Source organism: Varroa jacobsoni, unplaced genomic scaffold (assembly GCF_002532875.2).
Source record: "Varroa jacobsoni isolate VJ856 unplaced genomic scaffold, vjacob_1.0 scaffold_369, whole genome shotgun sequence".
NCBI lineage: Eukaryota > Metazoa > Arthropoda > Arachnida > Mesostigmata > Varroidae > Varroa > Varroa jacobsoni.
In genome coordinates, this window is record NW_019213271.1 from 162790 (window position 1) to 190013 (window position 27224).

General features: G+C 43.9%; 2 protein-coding genes across 6 annotated transcripts in view; one reads left to right on the top strand and one right to left on the bottom strand.

The window, feature by feature from the left end:
* Window positions 1-10256, bottom strand: part of Naa20A (N-alpha-acetyltransferase 20 A) — a 29623-nt gene extending 19367 nt beyond the window's left edge. The window contains exon 1 of the mRNA XM_086968028.1: window positions 10237-10256. The gene's annotated coding sequence lies outside the window, so the exon portion shown is untranslated. The remainder of the gene's footprint in view (window positions 1-10236) is intronic.
* Window positions 1-27022, top strand: LOC111259817 (uncharacterized). 5 transcript variants are annotated; one of them, XM_086968027.1, is made up of 5 exons: window positions 14684-15041; window positions 15645-16158; window positions 19294-19733; window positions 25601-26583; window positions 26771-27022. In XM_086968027.1, the coding sequence occupies exons 4-5, from the start codon at window positions 25811-25813 to the stop codon at window positions 26772-26774; spliced, it is 777 nt and encodes a 258-aa protein (XP_086824153.1). In that variant the 5' UTR covers window positions 14684-15041; window positions 15645-16158; window positions 19294-19733; window positions 25601-25810; the 3' UTR covers window positions 26775-27022. The 5 variants fall into 5 exon arrangements, with proteins under 5 accessions (XP_022687825.1, XP_022687821.1, XP_086824153.1 ...); XM_022832090.2 differs by lacking the exons at window positions 14684-15041; window positions 15645-16158; window positions 19294-19733; window positions 26771-27022 and adding exons at window positions 1-1081; window positions 6062-6399; window positions 7531-7915 and having other exon boundaries at window positions 25601-25815; XM_022832086.2 differs by lacking the exons at window positions 14684-15041; window positions 15645-16158; window positions 25601-26583; window positions 26771-27022 and adding exons at window positions 134-1081; window positions 6062-6399; window positions 7531-7915 and having other exon boundaries at window positions 19294-24557.
* Window positions 27023-27224: the final 202 nt, after the last annotated feature.

Below are 27224 nucleotides of genomic sequence, written 5' to 3' on the forward strand. Positions count from 1 at the left end.
CATCAAGCTGTATCAGTTGCTCCTCGTTATATTTATTGTATAGGAAAACTAACTCCATGTTGTCGTCGTGCTCTCTAAGTACCCACACGAATAGTTTATCATGGCTGCGTTGAGCCATCACTGTCATTATGATCGTCGGTACCCTTTTTCTTCATTTTTTCCTCCTCTTTTCCCATCCCAGAATTACTTTAACTTGTATATGCTCGAATAAATAGAACCATGTGTATCTAACTGGTTCCCTGTTGCTAACGAAACTACCACCTTTAAAATGTAAAAGAAAAGTAATGGCTTCGTTATCGTGCGCTACTGCGGCCCGCTTAGTTGTCGTAAACCGACCACCAACTGCGATTACGAACCCTAGTCACTGTTAGGCCTGCACGAAGGCAACGGCTTTCGCACATCGTGCCGTAGTAGCAGTTACAAATAGTGCCTTGACGATGGCCAACCTTTGCAGCATGAAGCTCACATGAAATCCCGCAGCTTGAAGTCTTCCGTTGTCTGAGCTTCTTACACGCTGTTCCATTTGCTGGTTTTCTCTCTCTCAGCATTTATGGCCTGCCTTCAGTTCGTAAAGCAGCGCTATTCGGTAAGTCGTAATGGGGCTCCCGATGCCTGCTGCGGATGCAGCTTGTCCCCGCCGTCGGCCCTTTCCCCTCGACTCAACGCATACCCTCAGCTGAACCCTCTCTGCTGACGTGAACTTTACGTCAGATATCTCCTAAATAGCGGCCTCAAGATCTCAACCCTTCACTCTTCCATCGGAGCTGTTACGGTCAACCACAACGACCCAGAGGCCACCGCTTAAAGGCGACCCGCAGAGGCGCGTATAGTAAGCAACAAGTGGATCGAGGTCTTGGACACAGCCCAGCACGCGTTATCCGCTCTGGACAGAAGTGCTTCATCCGAACAGCTCGTGAAGCTTTCCGGCTCACGTGTGTGTATTGAAACTGTGAAAACTGCTGAAAAGGATTGGTGACAACCTTACCTGTTCTTAACGGTACCTCGAACAACAATAAGTTTGTTGGTGTCGCCTGGTGTGACACAAACCTCAGAGTACAATCAATTCGCTTATTCTAACACGGTACGTAATATATTGTAAATAGATACTATAAATTAAAGTCTGAGGCATGTCAGAAATTTACGCTCATAACCTTGTTTTAACCATTTTGGGTCGAGTGATTTTATATTATAGTTCAAACAGCCTGAGCAATTTCACTAGCCGAAGCCATCGTTGTTCCAGATCGGTTTCGTTTTGGAAAAAGTAAAAAACCCTTATCGCATAACACAAAAAATAATAATTTCCATGCATTTAAACAGGTGAGAAGTACTTGTCTACGTGTAAGCGAGGATCACCCCATTACATCATTTGTGCCCTGTCAATTTTATCGCCATGAACGTCAGTCCTTGAGCTCAGGTGCTTAAAATCCACTATCGATAGCAGTGATTATTCAATTATTGTCGAACGTGTGCCTCTTTCCCAAGAGGTTTCAAAACCAATTCGTGGCCAGTGACTGAGGATTGGTAAATGTAATCTTAGTATATTTGTTGTTGTTTAGCTGTCCAGCTCATCAAGGATCTTGTGCGTTCAACACAAGCCATCTATAATTTAGCGTTCATTCGGTCTTCCTATTTTTCTCTGTACGATTGGCTTGGTTAAATATATCTCAATGCTCTCGTAGGCGTCGATCACTGGGGAAGTTTGGCTGAAGAGTTGTTTTCATACTTAGGAGCATACGAATGCCAACGAGAATTCGCGAGGACTCATGTATGCAACGACGCAGATAGATTTCTAATTCAACGCCTCTGGCTAAGCTATCCTTGAGTTGTTGTACCGGCAGAAGGTACTGTTACAACAAAGTTAGTTCTAACTTTATTCAACGTGCGCTTGAACTATCACATACATGGCTAGCGACGCTTTCAAAAACAGCTGCTTATCCATGATAGAAGGTCCAGATTCTCATAGATCCTTGTTCGTGCATTCTTTTTCAAATTGTAAAAGGGGGGTATTACTTCAGAAGCTAATACTGATTTGCCTGCAAGCGCCTAACAAATATGGAAGATTCGACCCTGGTCACCGATAAAATCGAATGAGCACTGATGAGCTACCGTCAACGGCGTCATTTTAGAGTTCCTGCGGGCATTGACAGCTTGAACTTGGACTAAACCAGTCAACCTGATTTGAGGTAGTTAACAAGCGGTTGCGTATCGACTGTCGTTGAGACTGCTACTACCCTATTCTATTCTGTCTGGCCGCTGTCCCTACGTTTTTTCATAGTCCAGGACATGCTGTCAGCTAACTGGCCGATTATGTAATACATACAATTTTCTTTCCATTGCCTTAGCGCGTAACCTGTGTTTAACAAGGATCACGGTGCTGGCGACTGCCATCCGTAGTGATCGACACATTGGCGATGCAATTAAGTACAACCATGTACTTCGTCAGCAGCTCTATCTGTAAGCAGTTCTAGAAATAAATTAATTTTTATGGAGAGTGCGCTTTTTTAAATTTGCATTGCTGACAGTAAGTAGTGATCTGTGTGCCAAATAAGCTGCTAATCAATGCTGCCCCCTTGAATTCTGCTACTTCATAGCGTAAACATCGTTTGGGTAGCCTTTGTTGTCATACTCACCTTTGAAAAGAGCTTTGAAGTACTTCAGACGGCTGGCGGCTCCTCCCGTTCAGAAAATCCTACCAGCCTCAACGCTTACCTTACTCTCTAGCGGCCCTTTAGCTTTTTGTCCCGGCAAGCCCCTACTGTCACCCCAGCTACTATTCGAAAGTAAGTCTCCATCTTCTATGCTACATATAAATGCTTACGTATTTTATCGTTCTCTGTTAATACTTATACTCTGGGAAGACGCAAAAGTATATTGGCGAAGGAAACGCCTAAGTAGCGAGAATCAGCGTGAGACAAGGAAGATAATCCACAACGCTGGTCTTAACCCGCCGCCATTTTAACCGCTTTGTTTGGTTGGTTTTCTTCGACAATCCATTGATATTTGATCAAAACGAACCTCATTTTTTTAGCGAAGGATTATGCAGCAGACAACTAGCGGCGCTGCCAAATGTTACAAACAGGCAAGTGCTTATCCAAACGTATACACAGCTGTCGGCATCCGCTATTTTTCTGTTAAATACAGCTTTGTCCTTCGACACAGTTCCGTAACTAGAGAAATAGCTGAAAAAATGCGCTCGAACAGCTTTTAAATGGCATCACGTCCCTAAACTGACACCACGAAGCCAGCTAAGCCTTGCGACAGTTCCGTATCTTTGAGCCAACCTAAAACAGTACCATTAGGCCGGTTTGCCTAGTCTCGACGCAAAGATACGTCACACCCTGTACGATTAACCTTTCTGCTCTACAATAGGGAAACATCGGGTTGTCGTTGTTACAGGAGTTTGACCTACAGTTTTCACGATCGTAGTCTCGGGCTTCACTTGAAATTGCCAAGAGGCCTGCCTTGATTGGTTGTTTGTTTCTGTGCCCGTTAGCTAATAAGCTGACACCAGGCCATGACGGCGTTAACTTGGTAGATTTAGTGCAAGCGGATGGCCTGACTGTTCCCGTGAAACCATCCGGCGTGGCAATGTTACGTTGTTGCCAACGAAAAACAAGCAGGTAAAAATGTTGGTGACGCTTGTTTGCTGCCGTGAGGCTTTGTGCCTGATTAACAGACGCAAGCAACAGGCGACTAAAAGGTCAAGGAATGCACGAGTCCATTATCCGCGCATAGGAACGTCATAGGAATTTCTACGGTACGATGAGCTATAACAACATATTAGATAACAAAAAGACTACGAAAACAGTTACTGCATGGCCGTTTGTTAGCCCCTTATCTAACCATCATTCAACGGCGTCCTTTGGCAAAACTACAAGTCCTAGAGTTTTCGTAGGATACAGATAGTTCTTCTCCCGAAGCTTCTAGTGTGTTCAGCCATCTGTGGCTTTCAGTAAACGCAGAATTTCGCAGAATCCAGTGGTTACTATCGGATAGAACTGGCAGCTCTGTCCACAGTAGCAGCAGCAGTGAGAGAAATAGCCGTAAAGGAAAACATCCCGAACAACGCCTTTCAAGTCGACGCTCGTATACATATATCTGGTTATTGTACTGATTTTGTATTGTATTTCAGTCACCTTTATTTGGACCGCTATCAGAGTTTCTATTTACAGAAACAACAACAAATCGCAAGCACGTGAGACGCTACCGACGATAAGTGAATGTCCCGATAGAAAAAACCCAGTAAGTTTGAGTGTACAATGAAGTATATTACGAGTGCCATGGTAATACAATGATATGGCAGTCGTTTTTAGAGCTGCGGTTCTAGATCTTCTGTAGGAAAATAGAGCTGTTGTGTTCGTGCTTCAAAAGCACTGTAGTATCGCATTTTTCTGTGGGGAAAAGCTGCGAACAAAGGGTAAGCCCCGGGGCTGATGGAATTTGTTTACGCTGTGTAACGGTATCGAGAAGTAGCTGTGCGTGAGTTTGGTTCGCGACCTGTCGTAGACAGAAAGACAAAAACCACTTTCTCCTTTCTACTGTTTTTTTATTATTGCCGCTTTGACGTTGATATGGCTTTCAGAATCCCTTCTTGCACCCATACCATTGAAGTTCGTTGGCCGTAGCATCGCCTCCATCTGCATTCCCATTAATTGTATAGGGTTTCTCCTCTCTCCGTTTTCAAGTCAAAATAACCCTTCTTCAAAAGCTATACGTATCTTCTGGCGGTAGTGTGAAATGGTGTCCTCCAGTCGTCTAAGAGTAGCGTACTCAAAATAGACATAAATTCAGCTTTCAACTAAAAGTGCTCTGCGCTGAATTGGATATGCTGACCAGTCATTGGCGTTAATTACCATCGTCGCAAACCCTGAGTGCGTAAGCTGGCCATAAGGTGACTACATCGCGACTGGACACTTGACTCGTCGAAGTCCAGCTAAACTAGTACTCGGCCGATTTCATTGCTTTACTGCGCCTAATTTAGTTAGAGCAAGAATTTAAGCGAGCCCGAAGTTTTTTCATGAAATGGCACCCATGGGAGTTTTCTAGACTTTCGTAGGTATGGCAATCTGGGAGTTAATAGACAAGTAGTTAGTGAATACGTTATGGGTGGAAAGAGGTACCTGTGTTAAGAGCAGAACTGCAGCAAGAAGGTGAAATGACACTGCTTGCCATTGAAGAAATCTTGTGCTGCCATTATAAGTAAATAGACGAGTTTGCTTCATAGGCTCGGAATGTGTGTGGGAATTCTATAGGGCGTGCTCAGTGTTGAACTTGCAACCCACTATCAACGCAGTAAAGAATGTTAGGACGGCAGAATATGGCGACAAGGTTCTTCCCTCAAGCAGGATGCCGCAGACAGTTACCACTCAGCTTTAAGTACAATAATCTCCTGTCCTTTAAGTCTCCTCTGCGTTTTTGCCTTCCAGGCCTTTTACGTCGCCCATAAACTACACGGAGGTATTTGTTGTAGTCAAGTGCAGCTGAAGGCAGGAACACTAGCTAAAACATCGACCCAGGTCGAGAATGTCATCGTTGCTATTAGCAAAAACAGCTATTTCTCTAGCTATGACTATACGGCCAAGCGAAACAACAGAAAAGAGAACAACAGCTCATGAGAACATAGGAACGTGCCACGACCAACGAAGGTCGCAAGAGGCACGAGGCGAAGGGGGAACAGAGAGCGTGGGCAGACGGTTTAATGGAGCTCTGCCTGGAACGCATTGTAAAAATTCCAACTAGACACTCATGAAGAAAGGTACGACGACAACGTAACGATAATTCAGTGTATGGCGTTGGCTTCCTGTCTAGCTGCTGAGGCCCATAACAAAGGGCGTCGTTGCTGACGTCATCATCTGTGGATGATATACAGCATCCTGTGTCAAGTCCTGTATGTGTATCATTCTACAGGGTGTACACATTTAACAAAGTCGAGACACACAAAAAGCGCGAAAATCTGACGTTCTAATGCTGCAATGAGTTCGGATGGTCACCGTTTAGGTTTGCCGACAACTAAGTGGAGAATTGATTTAAATATGATGCCGGATCCATGTTCGATTTTCAGATGAAACATTTTGTCGTGCTAAGTATGGTTACATGGCTGGCAGCAGCTACGCCAACGGGCCTGCTCGGCGAACCGGGCGCGATCTACGGCCGACTGCAACGTAACTCGTACGTCCCGTACCCGAAACCAGATTACAACCGACTCTACCTTGCGCTGAAAAACGCCCGCCTGCAGGACCAGGAACCGGAGCCGGCAGAGTACGATTACGAGCCTAGCCGACCGATTGGCGCCATCTTCGAGCCTCAGGATGAAGTCCTTGGAATGCAATATGAGGATGGACAGAACACTGATATTGGCCAGCAGCTGGCCAATCAGCAATGGCTCGACATCGGCACGCTGTAAGTGATCATCATAATGCGCAGCGTATGTAGATGGTGTGCAAGTTTGTCCTGCTTACGTAGTTCTGTGGTTCTCTCCATACAACAGGTTAGACTCGGTCTGGGCAAATGTATAGGTAGGTTGGTATATAGCTTTACTTATCGATGCATTTAGTCAGATATTAATAATTAGATAGAAAGATGCAGTGGTTAGTCGGATATCATATGGATGGTACAACGCGTGGTAGTGTTCACGAGCCACTGAGTAACTACCTGTATAAGAATTTATAGTGCTTCTACTGCCAAGTAGGAGTAGCATCAAAAAGAGTAGGTAAGAGGGGGCTATATGGTCAGTAAATCACTTGTCGACTGTCAGTATCAATGGGATTTCGAGGATGACTTCAGCACACATAGGTATCTTTCGGCCAGTTTAGGGATCACACGAGATGCTGGTATCATTAGTTAGCTTTAATGATCAATCAAATAAGGTAAGCGCTATCTTCCATTGCTGAATAAACGTTTAAATACAACCGAGCGATGAACTAATGAATGCAATACAAACATTCGGAAGTAGGTAGATTTTAAGGTACCAATATACAGGTTTGCTATAGAATCATACCGCTTACAGATGTTTTTTTATGTGTACACTTATATATGCTACCTGCATCAACAAACGTAGGCCGTCAAGATCAAATATAGCGTCAATACGAATAGGATCCGTATGTCTTGTATTGCTCGGTTCGGTGCATTCGTTTGTCCGGTCGCCGGTTTTTGGTCGCTACGCTAGTTTACTAGGAGTGCCATAGTGAATGTAGTCATATCAGCTCTTGCTGGATATTATGGCTCAAATGTAGCATCATCTATTCATAGTAGACGGGCTGGATGCGCTGACACATTTGTTATGACGTAAGGGGATTTGGGGGAATAAGTTAAGAACAGATCCGCGCGAAAAATAGTGCAGGAACTAGGCCAAAAAAAGTGCATTAGTTATTTTGCCATTTGTTTTTTTAGTCTTTTGCATTGGGCGTTACTAACGTTGTTCCACACCACTGTTTCTCGCCGCATCAATTCCACTCACTTTTGCCGCACTTATGGCCGACAATGCAATTGATGGACGACGACGCATCTGCACTTCGACGGAACGGATAACAGCTATGACGCTCCTATTGATGAGGAACGACTCGAGCAGCAAAAGGAGAGCATGCGTCAGTTTATGAATAGCTACGTGCAGAAGAAATCGGATCTGAGAAAGAAGGCAGCTAAACGGCAGCCCTCAGTTCCGGCGGCTATTGCAGCGCAGGCGCACGCCGGTTCGCTGGGCGCAAGCACGACGATGTCAGTTAGCACGAGCACGTCAACCACGAGCACTACGGTTGCCCCAGCGCGTAACGCTGCAGAAAATGAGGAAAAGGTAGCGAAGGCATCGAAATTGCATGGTCAGAAGGAGTACGCTATGCTGCGACCTGCGGCCGCTGGCGAGACCCGTCGGCCCCTGCCTGATCTGTGGACTCCGGAAGACATCGAGGTGCAACAGCTGGTGAGTGGGCAATTGAACTTTTCGTATCCGGGGACGAGGAGGAGAAAGGGCGAAGGATAGAAGGAAGAAAATAGTCTGTGAATTATGCTAACAGCAGTATGTAGCCGTATTATTTACGCAAGTATAAGATGCTGATGGTGATTATGATAATACATTCAGTGGCGCACCCTTGGGCAACATCTAATGCTCGAGGTGATCAGATCTTCTCGGTTAGTCCGGGAGCATCCTTGCCGTCAATTTACAATCAGAAATGGCTTGCCATATCATATATACATGAATATACGATATATCGAAACAGAGAAATGTATAGAGTTTGTGAGTAACCGTCGTTTCGGGGTTAAAGATTGATCATCTATTGAATTATGGTATAATATTACACTAGTGAGTGTGTTCTGCTACGGATGGACCGACGAATACGTATATTTCTCGTATAGCAGATGGCCAGTGAATGGCACATCGGCCGGATACCCGTCTTACTTAGCCCGGGCAAAATTGTGATACGTCATCCTTTCCACCTAATAGGTATAAAAAAGCGCGACAAAATCTTTCGCTGTCCTTTGGTTCCAGTAGCCGACGCATCTCTCGTAGTAGCTTTGCTCCGCTTCCTTTTTGCTTTTAATTGTCGATTGCATCAGGGCAAGTACTGCTACCAGGCATGAACTTACCGGGTTGGATAGGATAGACAGGTTTATCTGACTACCGGTATCATGGGAATCTTCTATCGTTATCTCCGCCGCCACAGCTGATAATAGCTCAACAAAGCAATGGCGGCTGTGCTAAGCTATATACAGTGTTTTATACCACCGTTGGGGCTTAGGCCACGGCAGTCGCCGCGACCACGCTCATATTTTAGATCGAGTCGGGGTGAAAGGAACGGTAAGGTGGGCGCTCGGCAGGAGACACGACGGATGATTTGACTGACAAACTTCGAGAGCTCGTCTGTGCTCATGTATGTTCGGATCTACTGTGAACGGATATGAGCAGACATGTAAGTGTACCACAGATAGGTTTGCGAACGACGAACTGGCGGTTGCCAATCTGGCAGCTAGCAACCGACACAAGCGGCACTAAGCCGCAATGTCTCGCAAACCCCGAAAAGCGCAGCGACAAGAGCAACGAACGAAGTCTCTTACCTGCCAAGGTGTGCTCAACGAAGCGGTATGTGTCCCGTCAACGTCCTGTATGACGGTAGTGCGTGTGTGACCGTTAATTACGATCGGCTTGGGCCGATTAAGGCTGGTAGACGAGCTGGTTGTTTAGGAATCACACGGCTAGAGAATCGCAGGCCTGTTCCGAGTCGGCGCCGCTGCAGAGTACATTTCTAGGGCTGCCCTTATTGTAGCTCTCGGAGTTTTCTAGTGGGCAAAGGTATTGGTAAATAAAGGGCTGTTGGGCGATGTGTACTTCCGGGAGACTGGGTTGCTTACGGTTTTTATCATGCTAGTTGCTAGTACGTAGCAACGCTAGCACAATAAGGATCTAAGCTACTGCTCAGAAGTCCGGATATTTCTGTTCCAGTGTTCACAATAAACACAACAGCAGCTGGAGCAGCAAAATTCTAGAAGATCTTGGTAGGATGTAAAGGGTAAAGGGAACCAATAAGGCAGTAATAGACAACTAATGCTTATTTTGTTGTTTCGGCAGTATATATATATATGCGAAATATTATATGCGATTGTCGTAAAAATAATGAAGCTGGACACAAGATGGTTTTTAAGTGTGAAAAGTTAAGACATGTCCTAATAAATTTAATTGATTGCGGTAATATATATATATATATATATATATATATATATATATATATATATATTTGTGCTGTTTTCGCCTCTGTTTACTATTCGCAGCCGTTTATGTTTATGTCTATTTGCTATCCGCACCCCGTTTGAAAAATCAACTGCTGAAAAGTCCCGATTCCGCCTAACATAGGCTAACTAGATTTACCGGTCCTTTTCTATGAACCACGAGAACACCGATACCATTGACGGTAAACTATTATACGTGTTCATTTATTAAATCGGTTCAGCTCATATACAACTGAACACAGTGTTATGGCACTAAATATATATGTATATATATTTAGCGATATCCTGTTTTTCGTGGTTCACTCTGTCAGTTTTGTTATAACAATACTTTCTATGTGGCGTGCCTATCTGTTTCTGTTGTACGTTAATTCGATGTTGCGCGCCCTCTATTTTTATAGCCGCCCTTCGCGTCTTATCCACATGAGCAGCTTTTCCAGTGGCAACTACACGAACTGTTGTTCGATATAAGAAATTTCTCAAATCCATATGAAAGATTGATGAGCGACAACTTCGACTTACCACCGATACGTCCATTACAAGCCGGTTGCTATACTATGAGTGCTTTTACCCAACAAGCAACTTAGTGAGACGGATGAGACATTTTTACAGCAGAAAATTCTGTGATCCGACATAGGCCAATGACCTTGTTACTACCATCATCATAGCTCGATGATGTCTATCCGTTGATCCTCAGTCCTTATGTTCCGGAAGACTCAGGCAGTGCGTGAATCCATGAGCACAGTCCCTCTGCAAATGCGATATTTAAACCATTATGCTGACTGGAAAGTGCCATAAGGCGTGAAATATTTTACTCTGTTTTGATAGACGGTCTTCTCATTACTGAAGTTGTTGATGCGATTGCCTGATTAAAAGTATCTTGAAGATCCTGGGGTTTTACAGACAGTTATGTCTAAGCGTCCGTGTGACGAAGCGCTATAACATTATGATATCGATAAATTGAGCAGAAATATTAGCCCATTAGATGAACATAATTAATAGTATTGCGGCTCAATGCAGGCAGAGTGTGAAAAGGCGAAGAAATAGACCCACCGTTAGGCTTCATCTGTAGCCACTAGAGTGACGACCATATTTGACGAAATCAACAAAATGATGGCATCATACTAGCAAGTTTATACACTATCCCTTTTGTCGAAAGCGCCTCAGACCAGTTTTGCATTCGTTAGATATGTGAAATAACGGCCTACCTAACCTAACCTATGTTTTGATAAAACCGGACCTTCGTTACGTACTAAATTTCGACAGGCAGCTTGCTACGGCAACATTGATTACTTTCGACGGTAATGCGTCGAATGGGCTTAATTAATGTGATATTTATGGAGGTTTTCAAAAATCACTCCTTGAATCGCCAACGAGCAGTCAGTTATACGGTTTACGGTTATACGTACGTATAACCGTAAAAGTTCCCGTTTTGGGACTACTCTCGAGTTTGCATCGCCATAATTATACCCGATGTGGATGGCGTACGTCATAGCGTGCTCAAAGAACTACTACAAGGGAATAGCTGGTCGAAAATAAAATCGCTACTGTCAAGGGTTATATACAAACCTTGATCGCAATAACTTACGCTTGAAATACTGCTTGACGTAGCAGAGCGATGGAAGTTGCTAAAGTGCCGTGTCGGCTTTAAAGGGCTATGGTGTTTTTCAAACTTTCATAAACGCTTCAATAAAGTTTCAAAGAGAAGCGACGACCAATGAGCATCACTCCTTGGCCGGCTCTACGCATTGGAATTATGTACACTGAAAAGTACTCTCTTTCTCGGGGCCTCTTACTCGTTTTTCTCACTTCCCCTGCTTAACCCCTCACCAGTCCCCTAGTCCAGAGTTCTAAATAGTAAGGCCGCCACTGCTCGTTTGGCCTCTCATTCAAGTTCCTCCTAGCTTCTTAGGTACTTGAGTGCAGGCCATTGTTTGGAGTAACGTTGCTCGTTGCTTGCCTCCGTCACTAGTTTTTCTAGCGGCTGTGCGAAACAGAGAACGTTACTACGTCAGAGCATCCTTATTCCACGTGAAAAGCAGAACAAATCCAAGCCGACGATCAGACACCCGTACCACATTTATACTTTGTAATATGAAACAATAGTCTTGAAATAAGAATAGCATAGATGAATTTCCAAATATAAGTACGTTAATGTTACCGGCTTTCATAAATATAAAGCGCAAGCTATAAAACGTCAAAAGACAATTTTCGACTGAGTAGATAGTTTGAGAAAAACTATACGAGCATAAGCATTTGTGCAATGTATAAGGCAGTGAGCACAGGGTCTTCGGGATCAACGCCTCAACTCGATTGGAGGAGAAATTCAACTTCCATACTAACGTTTCTGGACAGGCAAAAAAATAAGTCGCCACAGGAGTCGCTAACTGCTTATGTGGTCCTTGTCTAGCAGGCTTTTGCTTATATCTAGCAAGCAATATGGCACGAGCAGTAGTGGCAGATATCTTATGGGGTACCACCTCGTTTGCGATCTCGGATTAACCGTCAAGTTATCAGATGTCTCGAACGGCGGCGATTTGCAAATCTTTCGAAGGCTCGAGATCTGCGAGCTACACCCCGAGCGAGTTAATATCACCACAGTTTTCGTATGCCGATCTCCTTGCCATATTTATTTCCGCTAGCTTTTACCCTTTCTTTCGGTTTACCACTCTCGTGCTTTATGACCATTTACCTTGGTTCATCTCACTGCTAGAAAGTATGTTGTATTCTTGCCTGTGTCTGGTATCAATTTGCGAAGCAGTCGTTTGGTTGCCTATTTTGCGGCAAGCATCTTTCACTGCTATACGCTTGCTATTGTATTTAGTAGTTTCCCGATCGATGAATAAACGGACGTTTCTAATGGGTCTTTTCGCAATGGTGACGTCATGGCACAGCAAAGCCAAACATCTTTGGACAAAATACAATGATATGATTGGTCCTATTTGGATTTTTGGCGAAATTTTCCGTCATTTTGATTCGGAAAGCATGGTATTGTACTTCCGGCGAAACCCCAATATGCTCCGGTTGAAAGATATAGTTGTCCCTGTGATCATGCTGTTGAAGCTACGATCAATACCTTTGAGATGGCTTCACGCACTCTGCACGCACACCGTACGATAGCTTAAAGTAAGTTACAAGTAAAAGCATTACTTGTAATAGTCTAATAAGACGAGTTAGCTTCGGGGCCTAAGGGTTAAAAATCATCTAGGCCAGTTAGCTCTACCCGTACCAGGCTCAGGTTCTGTATAATGTAATCTATAGTATAATATGTAGAGACTAAAAGGATACATCGAATGACTCATCGTGTGCAGGCCCGTACGATTACCGCGCTACTGTTATATATTGTGCTTTTATTATAGGTACAGTAAAGAGAAAAGAAAGATTGTTGTTAGTTGCTCGTGGCATTACACAATCCTAAAATGACAGCGTAGAAATATAAAAAATTGTTGGACGTGTCTGGGCCAGCAGGCAGCCTCACCCTTTACCCCTGAGATTAGGTACGTCACTGACTGACCAGATGAGCAATGTTTGCTGTCCTTTCTAGGCATGCTAGTTACTTTAGGGTCAACCGCAACGACCCCCCCCCCCCCTAATATACCTAGAGCCACTCGTATATATCCGTGGACGTCATTTGTCTGAGCAAAGAGGACCACTAGCAGACGTAATCTGCCCTTCGTTTCTACCAAGATATACTTCAGTATTTAAGGGAAACCAACCTCAACATGCCGCACTGCTCTAACAGGCCTTCAAAGTTCCAACTAAATTAAATACATGTACAATATAATATATACTCCTCATGCATATATATAATTTGGTTACGTTATTATTATTGAACGGTGATAAAGGTACAGCAAACGCTGTGAGGTAGTTCGTTTGTTAGCTGTTTAGTAAATCTACATCCTCAGCCGTCCCGCAGATGGGCCTTGCTTAAACTTGAAGCTGTGGCTGATTTTTACAGAATACATGGGAGCCAGCTCTACTCAACTTTCTGATTCTGCCTTCTCGGTTTTTCTTTCCATAAGGTCTTACGCGGGTGAGAAGCTACAACTACGACGAAATTGACGCTTCGTCGTAATTCCGCAATCCGTCATTCGCTTAAGCTTAAGTCGCCGTCTCTAACAACGGCACGGTAGCGAGCCTGGCTGCGGGCAGTCTGCCAAGAAAAGCCAACATCTAAAACTTTTTCTTTTTCTATCCCCCCAACTGCCTCTTTTCCCCCACACAATTTCGGCCTTAGCGTCCGTTACCACAACCTATACAACCTTCGCCAGCGACGTCACACATCAGTGCGTGAGACTGTCTAGCAATGAACAACATACAGTCAACGCATTGCCACCGTCTCAGAACTAATACAAGACACCAAACTGCCTGCCTTATAGTGTAGGACAGTAGCGGCTTGCATCAAGGACGGCCAAGGACCGACGGCAGCAGTAAAGACAGACCCGCCTGGTGCCTAGCCTGCTGCCATCTTGCTGAAGTCCCGCCTTTCGTGCGTCAGCGGTGACGTCATTCCAAACGGCCAATGGAAACCGAGCCTCCATTGAGGCCGCTAGTACTATCCTCAATGAACGTGGAACTATGTAGAGGCAACTGCGTGGGCTTTTCGCTGCTGCTGCTCTCGCCGGGCCGCTGCGACCATCGCAATCGACTACCGGCAGATATACGTTGATGGACGTCGGTAACGCCCGCGTTGACGGAAAGGTGGCGGTGTGTGTTCCAGCAATGGGGGGTGTACGAATGCCTGCTGACGAACATCTATTTTTAGCTCGCGAGCAGGATCCCGACGCTTTTCTAAAGCCACCACGCCAGTGGCGGCAGTCATTGCTGCTCTCGCCGAAATACGTTCCTGCTGTGGCTGTACTGTACAATATCGACGTCCGATCGGGACTGGCTATAGGGGGTTTCTAGGATTATTTAAAAGATACCATACACATTACACGCCAGTAGACGTGCCATTGAAGGCAAGCATACATATCTACATTGATTTGCGAATGACAGCAGTGCCGTGTACCGGCGTCAGGCGTTCAGTGGATGAGCATGTATATATGATGAGCCGTGGCGGAAAGCGCTGCAGATACATCTGCTGAAGCTACCGGGTCTGATTCTTTCGCAGGCCCACAACTCTTCCCTCGTTGATCAAACATGCACCGACAAGGGACCAACGAAGGAGTTTTACAGACAGGCCTTTTCATAGGGATTAGCCGATCAGGGTGGTTGAAAGGATGACCTACATAGTTCGGGATCGCACCGGCCACTGAGAGAAGTCCGATGTCAAAAAGGGGACACAGGACCTTAATGCAACTGGATTCAACCTGATTCGCATAACGGTATGGTGTTGCGGTGGCGGACAGAATGAAGTTACACATGAGGACTAATTCGCTTTACCCAGAACTTGTAAGAGTATATTCAAAGAACATGGCTAACCAAGCAATTTAAGAAGTTTTAGATGCCGTACATCTTAAAGATTCTCATGGCAGGTGATAGTATCGTTCGTTCAATCACGCATTGAAAGTCGTATTGAATCAGCGTTAGTGATTAGTCCAGAATATTATGGTGATTACGTTTCACTGAATTTTCACTTGAAGAAAAGCCTTTCAAAATGACTGAAAGAACAGTCAAGTTCCTTTGGCAAAAAAAAACCCGTAGCTGAGTACAAAATAAGGTAAAATTGTAATTTCTCCTATACAATTCGAATTCCTCTTGAAAAAGCTCCCCTGATTTATTAATATTGAACAACATCACTCAGTTCTCGTTCCAGTTTGATAACGACAACTTTTCAAGTACTTCCGAGCCAAGCTAGGTTCGAACATTGCATTGCTGGCTTTATTGATAGTACTGGGGTGCATGTGGACGAGCCCCGGAAGAGAAAGAAATAATACTTTGTGCGTGTTTCTTTGTGTGCGTGTACGCGTGTGTGTCCGAAAAAATAGACAACAGCAGAGGGTGCCGTCGCCCACTTGTATTGTATTTTTCGTTATCCTGCTCGTGCTGCTCTTGCTGCTTTGCCTCAAACACCGCTGCCGCCATTTCCACCACCACCGTGGCCGCCATTGGTCCGTGCTTTTGATCAGAGGGATGGGAAAGCGAGAGAGCGGAACAGCTACCGATTCGATCCGTCACCGTAGTAGTAGTAATCGTAGCGTACGAGTGTATCAGTCCAAAAATAACCCACCCACACAATCTCACCAGTCTGGCTAGTGACTGCCACTGCTGCGGCCGCCACCGTCGACTCTCCATTTTCCGCCGCAACCTTTGACACAAAATCGCTCTGCCTTACCCTTCCAATCCATAGAGAAGGTTAGGACACGCAAAGTAGGATAAGCCAGCCAAGGCAAGAAGACACGATAATTCCATCGGTTGCCAAGGTCTGACTTTTGTGTCGCCGCGGAAACTACCAACACCATGCAGTGCATGCACTACGTGGTCAAGCGGCCGATTGAAAGGGTACGTATGCATGGCTCACATTAATCTGGAATGAACATAGGGTCATAGGGGTCGGAAACTATCTCTAAGCTCTCGCTGATTTGCTCGCGACTCGGGCAACTTTTCAATGTAACACATTCATTATACGCTCGTTCATTATACGATAATGCTACGGAAACAACTTTTAACATTACCATCAGCCGCACGTCGCAGATCCCGTAATTGTTATCGTTATTGTTTAGATGATGACACTGTAGTTTTTAGCAAATGTTGACTAGTCATAATCAGCTCGTACTTGGCGGCCGTTCCTTGCCTGACGGTTGCAGGGAACACATAGATAATCTTCTGTTTTGAAAATGATTTCGCATTACCTTTGAAATTAGCCGTTGCATAAAAAGAGTGATGATTCGAGAGTAATAGTCGGTTAGCTCTCAGTAGCTAGATTCAATTTCAGGGAAAATTCGCAAATATCAATGTTGCTCATCAAAACATGGCCGCTCATGCAGGAGAAAGCTAAAAGGTACGAGAGAAAACGGAAAATGAATACTGAAGCACAGTGGATTATTGTCGCTTAATGAATAAATCGCCCTTCCCAGACTCCTGCTCCCCTTTTTCCTTGCCGTGGTCCTATTTAAAAAAGTCCTAGCTAAGTACGTTGGAGTATAGCCCAGACTCCATTAGTTTACGCTCAATAACAGCAGTTTTGCGTGCCTACCTAGGACGAGGGCAATTAACAAAACGTGCCTACCCTGTGCCCTTAACTTACTATATCTGCTCTTTGTGATTCGTATTACTAGCTATAAGGATGAGCCTTTTTTCGAAGTATAATGAATCACATATGAATATACGACATAACGATGACGCTGTTAAGGTCTCCCTCGATTGCGCTATTGCTAGCAAAAGTAAGCACTATTATTCCCTTAGTGCCATCGAACGCAAAATTTCGCGTCGAAGACATTTTTCAATGAGTTGATGCCATACTCGCTACATATTGTATATGGTACTAAATCCTTACAAGCTCAACCGGCTGAATCCCGTCTAGTACGACTTTCTCTCTTCTTCACTCGCTCTATATATATACATGTATGTATATATATATATATATGACATGGTTACAACTACTCACTGTGTGCTTATAACTGTTGTGTATTGCGTACATCAGCGTTCAACACTGCCTGCTTACTTCGAGAACGGGTGTGTGTGGTCAGGTTAAAATGAAGCCACGAGGATGGGTTACGAAGCGAGAACCGTTGCTTTGACTTAAGTTAGTGCTAATGCATATCAAAAAACTGCTTGAACGAGTCGTTCTCAGTCGGTTTCTGTAGAACGCTCTGGTTTCACGGTAGGTGCATTGCTTCTGCGCATTTTTTCCTAAATGTCAGAGGTGAACTCCATGTAGAGGAGAACTAGCCCTCTAATCAAGCAAGCTTCCCTTCCCGCTGCTTGCAGACAGAGAGGTTTTTCTTCGCGGGCCCGCCAGAGGGCGCGCTTGTTCGTAGTGCATGGCTACTGCGGTGGAGGGTCCGCCTGCTGCGCCATATGGGTTCTGGCCAAGCTCAACGTATCTAGTTGTAGCATGAGCACCACGATATAGGGCAGAGCAGTCGTGGCTATAGTAATAGTATAAGATGCATCTTTGACGAGTAACCCGCTTGTTTCGCTCACGTCAGAAGCTAGAGCTAGGAGATTCTAGGCCGTGTGCATTTGGTTATGCTAGGAGCGTTGAAGTAGGCGAGGGAGGGCCCGCAACGCTACGAAGCATAAACGTGCGTGGGCGGTGTGGAAACTTTGGCGGCACCAGCCGGTCCCATAACTACCTTCTGCTCCCCGCTGCCACTGCTCTAACAGAGCTACGACAGTGCGGCTATCGTTGTGGCTGTAGCTAAATATGCCAGCAGCTGGATGGAACAACCCAGCTACTCCGCGGTGAAATGAAATCATCGGCGAGTCTTCGTGGCCAGTGATAGCACGGCATCTGCATTAGACGCATCAGCCAAGAGGGACCGAGAACGAACGCACGATCTGGCAAACTAACAAACCACTATTAAATTGGTTGGGTAGTTGGCTTCCCAGGACAGACACATATCTTTTGGGACTGCGGCAGCCGCTAACATCTGCTGCTGTTGCTGTCGCCAGCAACGTTATCGAGATGGGCAATATATGGCGGGCAACGGACGAAGCCGAATAGGAACGTGGCAAGGAAGATCTCGTTTTTTTTAAGACCTGACCCTCACGTACAGATATGCATACGTCAGAGCGTTCTTATGATGTAAAGGAGATGCGACCGACAATGAAGAGAAAAAGACCAGCGGTCCTTATTACAGGGACGCTAGGTAGAAAAGTCAACACCCCAGCAAGTCTGATGGCTTAAAAAACGTCGAAATAGAATTAGGGCTTGTCGATTTCCTAGTGCGTGTTTCATCGATATGGTCCGAAATGGTGCGATTGCCATATGGACGAGAGGCCTGTGATAATGAGCCATGCATGGTAAGGATCTGGGTTGTTCCACAGCCAACGGCTAACATCGCTCGCCCGACAGTTCGGAAAAAAATAGTGACACCTGTAGGAAGCTTCAAATAATAAAAAAAACAATTACAGCAATTGATTTTATTATTCGCCGTAGCTAAATTCATATGTTTACTAGGATAATGAAAACACATTTGTTTGGTCATATTTGTCCACGCGTGTTTTAACAATGGAGGAAACGATTGCGCCTTAGCAGGGAACAAAGCGCCAGGTCGGACCAAGAAAAAAGGCAACATATGGTTGACTACAGTTTAAACTCAGTGAAGTGTTATTGAAGAACAGCAGGCAAACACAACACTTCGAATCATCTGCCTGTCCACAGCGCAGCTTACTCAAACACATTTGCTGTCCGTAGATGCACCTGATGCATTCGAGGGGATTAGGCGTTAGCACAGTAGATCCAAGCAGAGAACATTCTTGCACCATTCCACGCAGTTCGATGATCTCGTTTCGATCAGACAACTTGTAGAATACTTACAACTCGATAGAAAGTTAGGTGTTGTGATTTTTTTTTATCAAAACGTTTTTTGGTTCACCTAATGCTCTTGTTATATTAAGATTCGTTTAGGGATACTAACATGTCAATATGTTTGCTTTTCTGTCGTCGTTTTTTTTTCTAAATTATTGCAGAGGCGTGCCGCACGCCGATTACTCCGAAAAACCGGCAGCAGCTTGAAGGACTCTGAGTTGACTGATGAGCTTAACATGCTCAGGCCAAGGCATTAAGAATGCTACTTGAGGCCGCGCCGGAAGGCGCTGGCTACATGACGATTATCTATTTCGAACACTACTGACAAGACACCTTTGGCCAAACCAAGAACTGTGTTGGACAAGGATTTCTCAATAGCAGTCTTTGTGTTGCGTCCCGGGCTACCTGTCTTCGATTACATTTAAAAACTACAATACGCTAACGAATTAACAAAGAAAAACCGACCGTTTGATAACTTTGCCTATCTAAAAAACTAACAAACCAAGTTCTTACAAGCAGAGTAGCGCAAAGCAAGCAACCATCCACCGATCATCACCGCTGATGTCGATGTCACTCAAACTGCAACAAATACGAAGAGGAGGTACTAAAATAATAACTGATAATAATATCAACAATAATAATAGTATCAATCAATAAAATCAAGAGTATGATGGCTTGCGGCTGCTAGCATTCAACCAAAAAGGAGTGGCAAGCTCTATCCATCCAGTAAAAGCGTACTAAAAGGCGAATGGAGCGCCAGGAGAACCGCAGTGGCCACAATGAGTTCGTTTACTCGTTTATTCGTCAGTCTACATTCATGAACTATTACTCATACTTCTCTTTATTCCTCCGGCGCGTGAACAAGGGACCATTTGACGAGCCAGTCATGACCCACCATCGTCGCACCACACGATGCATACGCTCGCCATGTCGTCGCATTACGATTTTATCACGAGTAACCAAAATCAACTATCGCATAACTGTACGAAAAGAAATAGCTGAGTTTCTTAACCTTAAAAATGGTATAATAATAATAATCGTAGGCCGAACAGTTCTGGACCCTTGTAACTAGACGAACCCATATTGAGGGTACAGGCTATACATAGGAGGTAACGACAATTTGAGAAAATGACGGCCTTCCTTTCTTTATTCACTCCTACTACTATATGATACAGCTGTAACGGCAACGGTCGCAATCCAAAACTAAGCAAATAACCAGCGATTAGAATCAATATGACGGTTCCGTTGCACCTACGTGAATATCAGGTCGATAGTTTTTTTGCGTTAAAACGCCGGAGGAACACAGTTTAGAAAAATCTGCGGAGTGGAGACAGCTCCCGTTTTGTGCCCTCACTCTTTCCATTATCCCCCTTCAATCTCCATCGTGTTTTGGAAACCTGCCCTTTCTCCAAATGTGTGTGTACGTGGAGGTGCGTGCGTATGCGTGTTTGGATCGCCCCTGTTGACAGCCAGTCATCGCGAGCAACGAGTAAACCACCGTCGGCCTGTGATGGATGGTGTTCATTGTTGTTTCAACTAGGAAATGGCCGTAGCCATCAGGGGCGATACGATGACAAAAGAATAAAGAACTGGCACTTTAAATCTCACTTGATAATGATTATACTATGGAGCTGTATCGCATCTATAGTCATATGCCGAGTCTTTGGCCTTAACGTCAATCTTCCCGCCAAATGCTCATATCATATTTTTGCTTCAATACGGTAAAAGTTATTATGTGAGTGCCACCAAAATGTCCTCGGGTACACACGTATATGCACACACGCTCACACACACATACACACCCGAGATAGATTTCCAGCCATAAGTATCATGTGGTAAACGCCGTAAGTCGACAAGGCCATACGTAAGAGAATCCAGACCGAATAACGAACATGAATATGTACACAAAAGCCCCTATTTAAAGAACCCCCGTTTCCCTATGCGATGCGATGCCAGATACGTTTCAGATATAATACGTACAGACGCCACAGCCTTACGCCATAATAATAATAATGATAATGGAAATGGTGCTGAGGACAACGTAGCCCATCTACTGTTTTTGGCTTGGCCAACGATAGCTGAATGTCCGTATAATATATCCACAATGTAGTGGATATAGAACACCGCATAGTAATATGAAGTGCTACCTATCCGTATAGAGCCAGTGTCTAAGTATCATGATCTTTTCGCCATATGTAAGCGTATGAAGGAGTTTGTGCGAACCGGGGAAATACATCAACGACAACATGGAGGCGGCGATAGGTGATGGTGAACGCAGCACCTGACGCATCGATTGGTAACCGGTCGCGTCAATGAGTAGGCACGCCCAACAGTACGAATGAACTAGGCTAAACATTAGTCCTCGACTCGTCTGAGACAGATGAATCAGCTAAACTTCGGGGCGTGAAAACCGACCTCCGAAACATAATTACAAAGTCGTATGAGCGTGCTAAGGCCGAAATCGAAAGAAAAAAAGCAGAACGAAAAAGACGAAACGGAAGATTCGAGCGGGAAAAAGTATCGAAGCACTTACGTAAAGTTTTGAAAAGCTACAGTAGAAATGCAACAACGATGCCGAAGTGGATGGAGGGAAAACGAAAAATTCGACGTCCACAATGATACCGGTAACGTCAACAGCCGCCCCCAACTTAATATATCACTAGCTTGAAGGTAACACCTGGTTTTCGAAGCCTTAGTTCGCTGAGAAATACCATAATCAACTTTAGCGTAACCATAACGACAATACGGATGGCAAATGTGAAAACAGGCTGAGGTCATTCATTTCAACTGAGTACTTTTGCGTCTGTTAGCATTTAACATACAGCTAGAGCACTCCATTGTGTATAGTCGAGCATATTCACGTCATGCGTACATTACGTTACCCAACTTACAAGTAAGTAATGTGCCGCACTCAGTTAGATCGGACTGTCACTCTTTAGTCGCTCATGGGTAACCAGCACACTTATGAGTCGTGCATCTAATTAATGGACAGTTACAAGCGGGAAATGATGGATCGAGTTACTCGAAGCTCGATAAGCCACAAATTTACTTGTCAAGTCTAGCTCGCGTTTTCGTCTCCGTCTAACTGTATATCTCGCTAATGCTCTATTTATGACAGATGCGTATAAATCGTATCTATCCATATGACAAAATCGAGGAAGCGGTCCAGACCTGAAAAGGCCGAGGCATATAATCCTAACTAGCCCAATGTTTCCGCCAATCGAAACTAGAAAATGTCACTATATGCCACTTCGATCGCAGAGGTCAATTATCATAAGCTGATCTCAATTTTTCTTTTGTCATTGCATTAGTCTTCTTCGCCATCTGTCATTGCTGGTCGCGTCCGCAAGCCCGACCCAATCTTCCTCTGATTTTCAACGAACAGACAAAGGGAGGTTTCTACAACTGGTGAAGTTTCTATTTTCTGCATGTGATGATGGAAAGCTTGAAGAAGTGACGCGGCACATCGGGATAGTTAAGCATCTCTGTACACATCCTTGCGCGAAAGCCTCAGACAGATATAAAAAAAAACTACTTATAGCTATTTCATTAGCATTATTATATAAACATAATAAGGTACAACGTTGCTAGACAAAAAGCGATAAGACAAGATGATGTACATTTACCGAAGATAGTATTTATGACAGTAGAGGAAATTTAAGATGTACACTACATGTATTACTAGCATTTGCGACGGACAGACTTTGCCTGTTCGTGGTGTAGTCAACGCATCTGCGCTATCAGCTGATACGTATCCATTCCATTGTTATTCCACTATATGGTTCTATGTAATGTTTTGTCATTTCATTTTTTCCATAATTTACGAGGCACGGAAACACAGACACGCAATATTCACAGAACACTATTACTGAAAACAGAGCTTCGTGATCGTACTCGGCGTTTCGTTAACGAAAACCAAATTGAAGCTATCATATCGGCAAATGATTGCCGGAATAGACGAGAAGCGAGATACGGAACAGACTAAAACAGTTAATCCGCAAAAAAGTCCATTTGGTATTCCCAGGGGCTATATATTATAAAACAATAACGCGTATCATACGACATACTCAAACGTCTCTATCAGCCTTGTATGAAAATATCGCCAGCCCTGCCGAGTGCCGCGTCGCATTTGTATATAAATCCATATTCTCATAAATATACTGATAATGAAAACAATAATGTAATGATAAAGTAAGGACGCTAACACAGAGGACAGTAACGCTGGTTATATGGATGGTATTATCGTAAGGAGAAGGATGGCGATGCCAAAGAGGGAGAGCTGAGGCGTCCGAATAAACTAGGGGAGGACGTAGAGAGAAATGCAAAGGCAAGAAAAGACGCTATAGGTTGAGGTAGCAAGTTCCCCTGACAGCTTAGTGGGTAACGTGTTGGCCTGCTAATATCTTGGGGACACACACACGGTGGTCTGTGTTCGAATCTAGGCATGGACAGACTTCGTTTCGTGCTGGGAACCAGCCGCATGATGGAGCGTCTAATGGCAGCACCGGATGTAAAATTCGAAATACCTGGATGGAAATCATAATGGAGAAGGTTACTTAAATAAACATATAAATATATAAGAAATACTGGTTAACTGAAAGACTGGTCGATGATAAAACGAAAGCGTATACGATTCGGGGCCAACACTTCTGTCTTGGTTATAAAAAAAGTGGACACCTCGTTAATCGAAGAAAAATACTACGTTGGCGACAATCGTCTATTTGAGTATCAGAGATGCAAAAAAAAAAACTAAAAATAATGTTAATGTTAAACAGGCAAATGTCTGTTTGCAGACGGCACCACAGATGACCTGTCGAAAGTGAGCAATATTGTAATATGGTTCCGATTTTCGTTTCCTTCTAAATATTACTAACCACGATATCATCAAAAATATAGATAATAGAGGCAAGGTGTTGAGTATATTGGTATAACGATAGGGGCAACCGAGTGACAGAAAAAATTAACGGAAAAATCCTGTTCTGTGGAAATGATTGCCGATGTACACACTCGTTGTTCATCGGTATATGAGATTATATGTTCAAGTGGTAACATAGGATAGCGAAAGGAAAAAATGGGCGAGATAGAGTTACGAAGAGATGGCGACAAGGTGTATGAAGCCAAAATAAAGGAGGACAGTGATCTAATAGTGACAAGTATATTTTACAATTAAATATAAATGATCAGATAATAAAGTAAAAAAAATATAACATTGCAACTATTCTTTGGCAGTGTCGTCATCTCTTCTTTAATTTATGGCGGCTAGGTAAAAGAACAGAATTGTCAAGGAAAAAAATATATGATATACATACAAAAAATTATGGCCGTATCAACTAGCCTCTGGTGATACTAGCTACTTATGGAAATCTTTTGACAACAAGTAATACGATTAAATAAATTGTATTGGTCTCCCTATATTTTTCAACCAGATCATGGCGTCCTAAATGATATCTCACGCATGACGCTCACCTTAGCTGTTGTGATGCACTATTTAATTAACAATAACTAGATGTGTTGAAAGCGGTTTATATACTTAGTCGAAATTATTTTCCGAAAGATATACTCGTTCACAGACCAGTCACGTATGTTCGGATACCCAAAATAGTGAGCTAGATAGTTCCGTAATATGTTAAATGTTTCCTTCGATCAAATATGTTTAGCAAAAAAAAAATGATCGTATTATGTCAATACTAAGATGAAGTAAATCGGCGCAGAAAAAGCTCCGTGTCCCCTCCGTCTTCTGCACTATAGCTTGGAAAAGGTATCGGACGAAAGTGTGTGTCCTCCTATGTTTACTAAATTTTCTCTCACGATCAAAAGTATAGGATATAAATTGAAAGCACACTCAAATGGTCCCGCGCTTCGTTTGGGCCCGTCGAGGAATTTCTGATTTTTTATTTTAGTTCTTAGCAAAATACGATGCGTCAGAGACAATGATTACATGACAATAGATAGTTGAAGTATTAGACCCATCCTTGCTTTGCGTAAAAGTAGACAGGCACCATTTGGGCACAGATAAACGACAAATTGGTTTGGCCTTTGTCGATTACTAATGGCTATGTCCTACTAGCCGGTCGATTAAACTGGCAGTTGGAGACATCGGACGATGCCCGTATCCAGAGAAGGGTAGGAACGAAATATGAGCTCTGTTCTATAAATCGGCGTTTACCGAAATTTTATAAGGGTCCATTCATAAAATTCAAGCAAGTAATTAATACTAACGGATTACCACTGCAAGGTGTACACATCCTATCTATTTATACCTGGAAAATTTGTGTAATCCTATATTTTCGAAGGTAAAATAATTAAATTATGTGCATTTTATTTAGTAGTCTAATATGGGTGATAAGCAAGGCACTCCGGCACAGTAAAACGTCTCCTTCAAGGAAAGCGGGTATTATTCTTTCGAATGCTACTAGCAACAATTAGTGTTTGTTGCACACACGATCTAATTCGCTCGGCTATTTCCAGATCGATGCTGGGAGCAGGGCAGTCGTCTGATGAACCTCGGACTCAACACTCGAAATACTATTTTCGTCCAACAGTTCGTGCTGAAAACGAAGTTGATGGTGGATGCAGAGCAAACGCAAGGCCGTGATTTCAGGCTGGGTAAACAAGGGACTTCGCTAAAACTCGTAGCTGTCAACAACAAACAGACAACAGCTCACCATCACAGCCATCATGAAAGAGCCTGCTGAACCGGGTGGTACAGGCTACGACTATCTGTCATACGAAGATGAATCATCCTCTCACGGTGATATTGAGATTATGGAAATTGTGACAAATCTTAGGAGCAGTAAATTTATCGAGTTGGACGTCGAGCGACGCCGGGCCACCAGTGAAGAAGAGCTAAAATTTCTGAGAAGGACAGCTGAGGAACCCGCGAACAGCAGTGAAATAAAGACTTTTAAAAAATGGACGAACTCGTTTACATTGGGGCTCGCAATGTCGCGCGAAATCAAGATGATGTCTCCACAAGCTCAGATTGACATATCAACGCCGTCAAGGTCCCGATCGACCATTTCTGACGAACAGCAACAATTACTTAGCTTTGAAGACGAAAACAGTACGAAAGGTGAGAATACTTTGTTGGAAGCTACAGCCCACGTTCGTGCTGACAAGAGTTTCGAGCTAATCAGTGAACGCCGGCCGGCATCAGCATCCGAGATAGATCACCTTCGTACTACCACTCAAGTGGATGCTGGCAAAAAATTATGGCAACAGAATGTAGTGCTGGGTGATGTATGTACCCGCGAAGTGACAGTCAGAAGGGATGGTCCAGAAGACGTGACCTCCGTTCTCTCAGCATGTTCGGCTGTCGACTTTGCCACTATCCTTAGAGATCTTGAGGAAGATCGCAAGGCATCGCAACTTGAAGAATATCCGTTTAAATCTCGCTGGACCTGTGAAGACAAGGCCCAGTCAAGAGATATGGCCATCATTCTCCTATCAAGGTATAATCCTCAATCGTTGATCCAGTTGAATGGGCCTAAGAAAAAAGGAACTCCAGTCCATTGAATATCAAGATTCATAATTGAATGTCGGCTTCGGGGGTGATAAAGCTAGCTTGATCAATACTTTAGTAAAATATGGTCTAATTGCAGATGAGTAGAACTTTAGTAAAATATGGTCTAATTGCAGATGAGTAGAGGCCAAGGGCGGCAATATCGATGTAGAAGTATACCGCAAATTTGGGGTCGTAACCAATCGCTGCAGCGGGCAGTGTGCGTTTGTTGCCGTAGAAACGCCCTATTACATGCGCACGACATCTCAACGATAAACAGGCTAGGGCAAATGGAGAAAAATGAGTATTTTTTGTATTTCGTTTTGTTGCCTATGCTGGTTTAAAGCAAACTTGGTTCTTTATGATTGTATACAATTACGTCCCTTCAATATGGTATACTATTTATTTAGGTAGGCAACGTGCCCAGCAACATATCCTACGTCCATATGTCTCTTGGGGGCTATATACACATTGTGAACAAAGTCGGCTTGAAGAGGGTCAGCACAGCCCTTGCCCCGTAAAGGCAATGGAGTTTTCACCAACTAGTGCAGCTAGAATGAGCCAAAAGGTTAGATAACCGTTGCGGTTTCC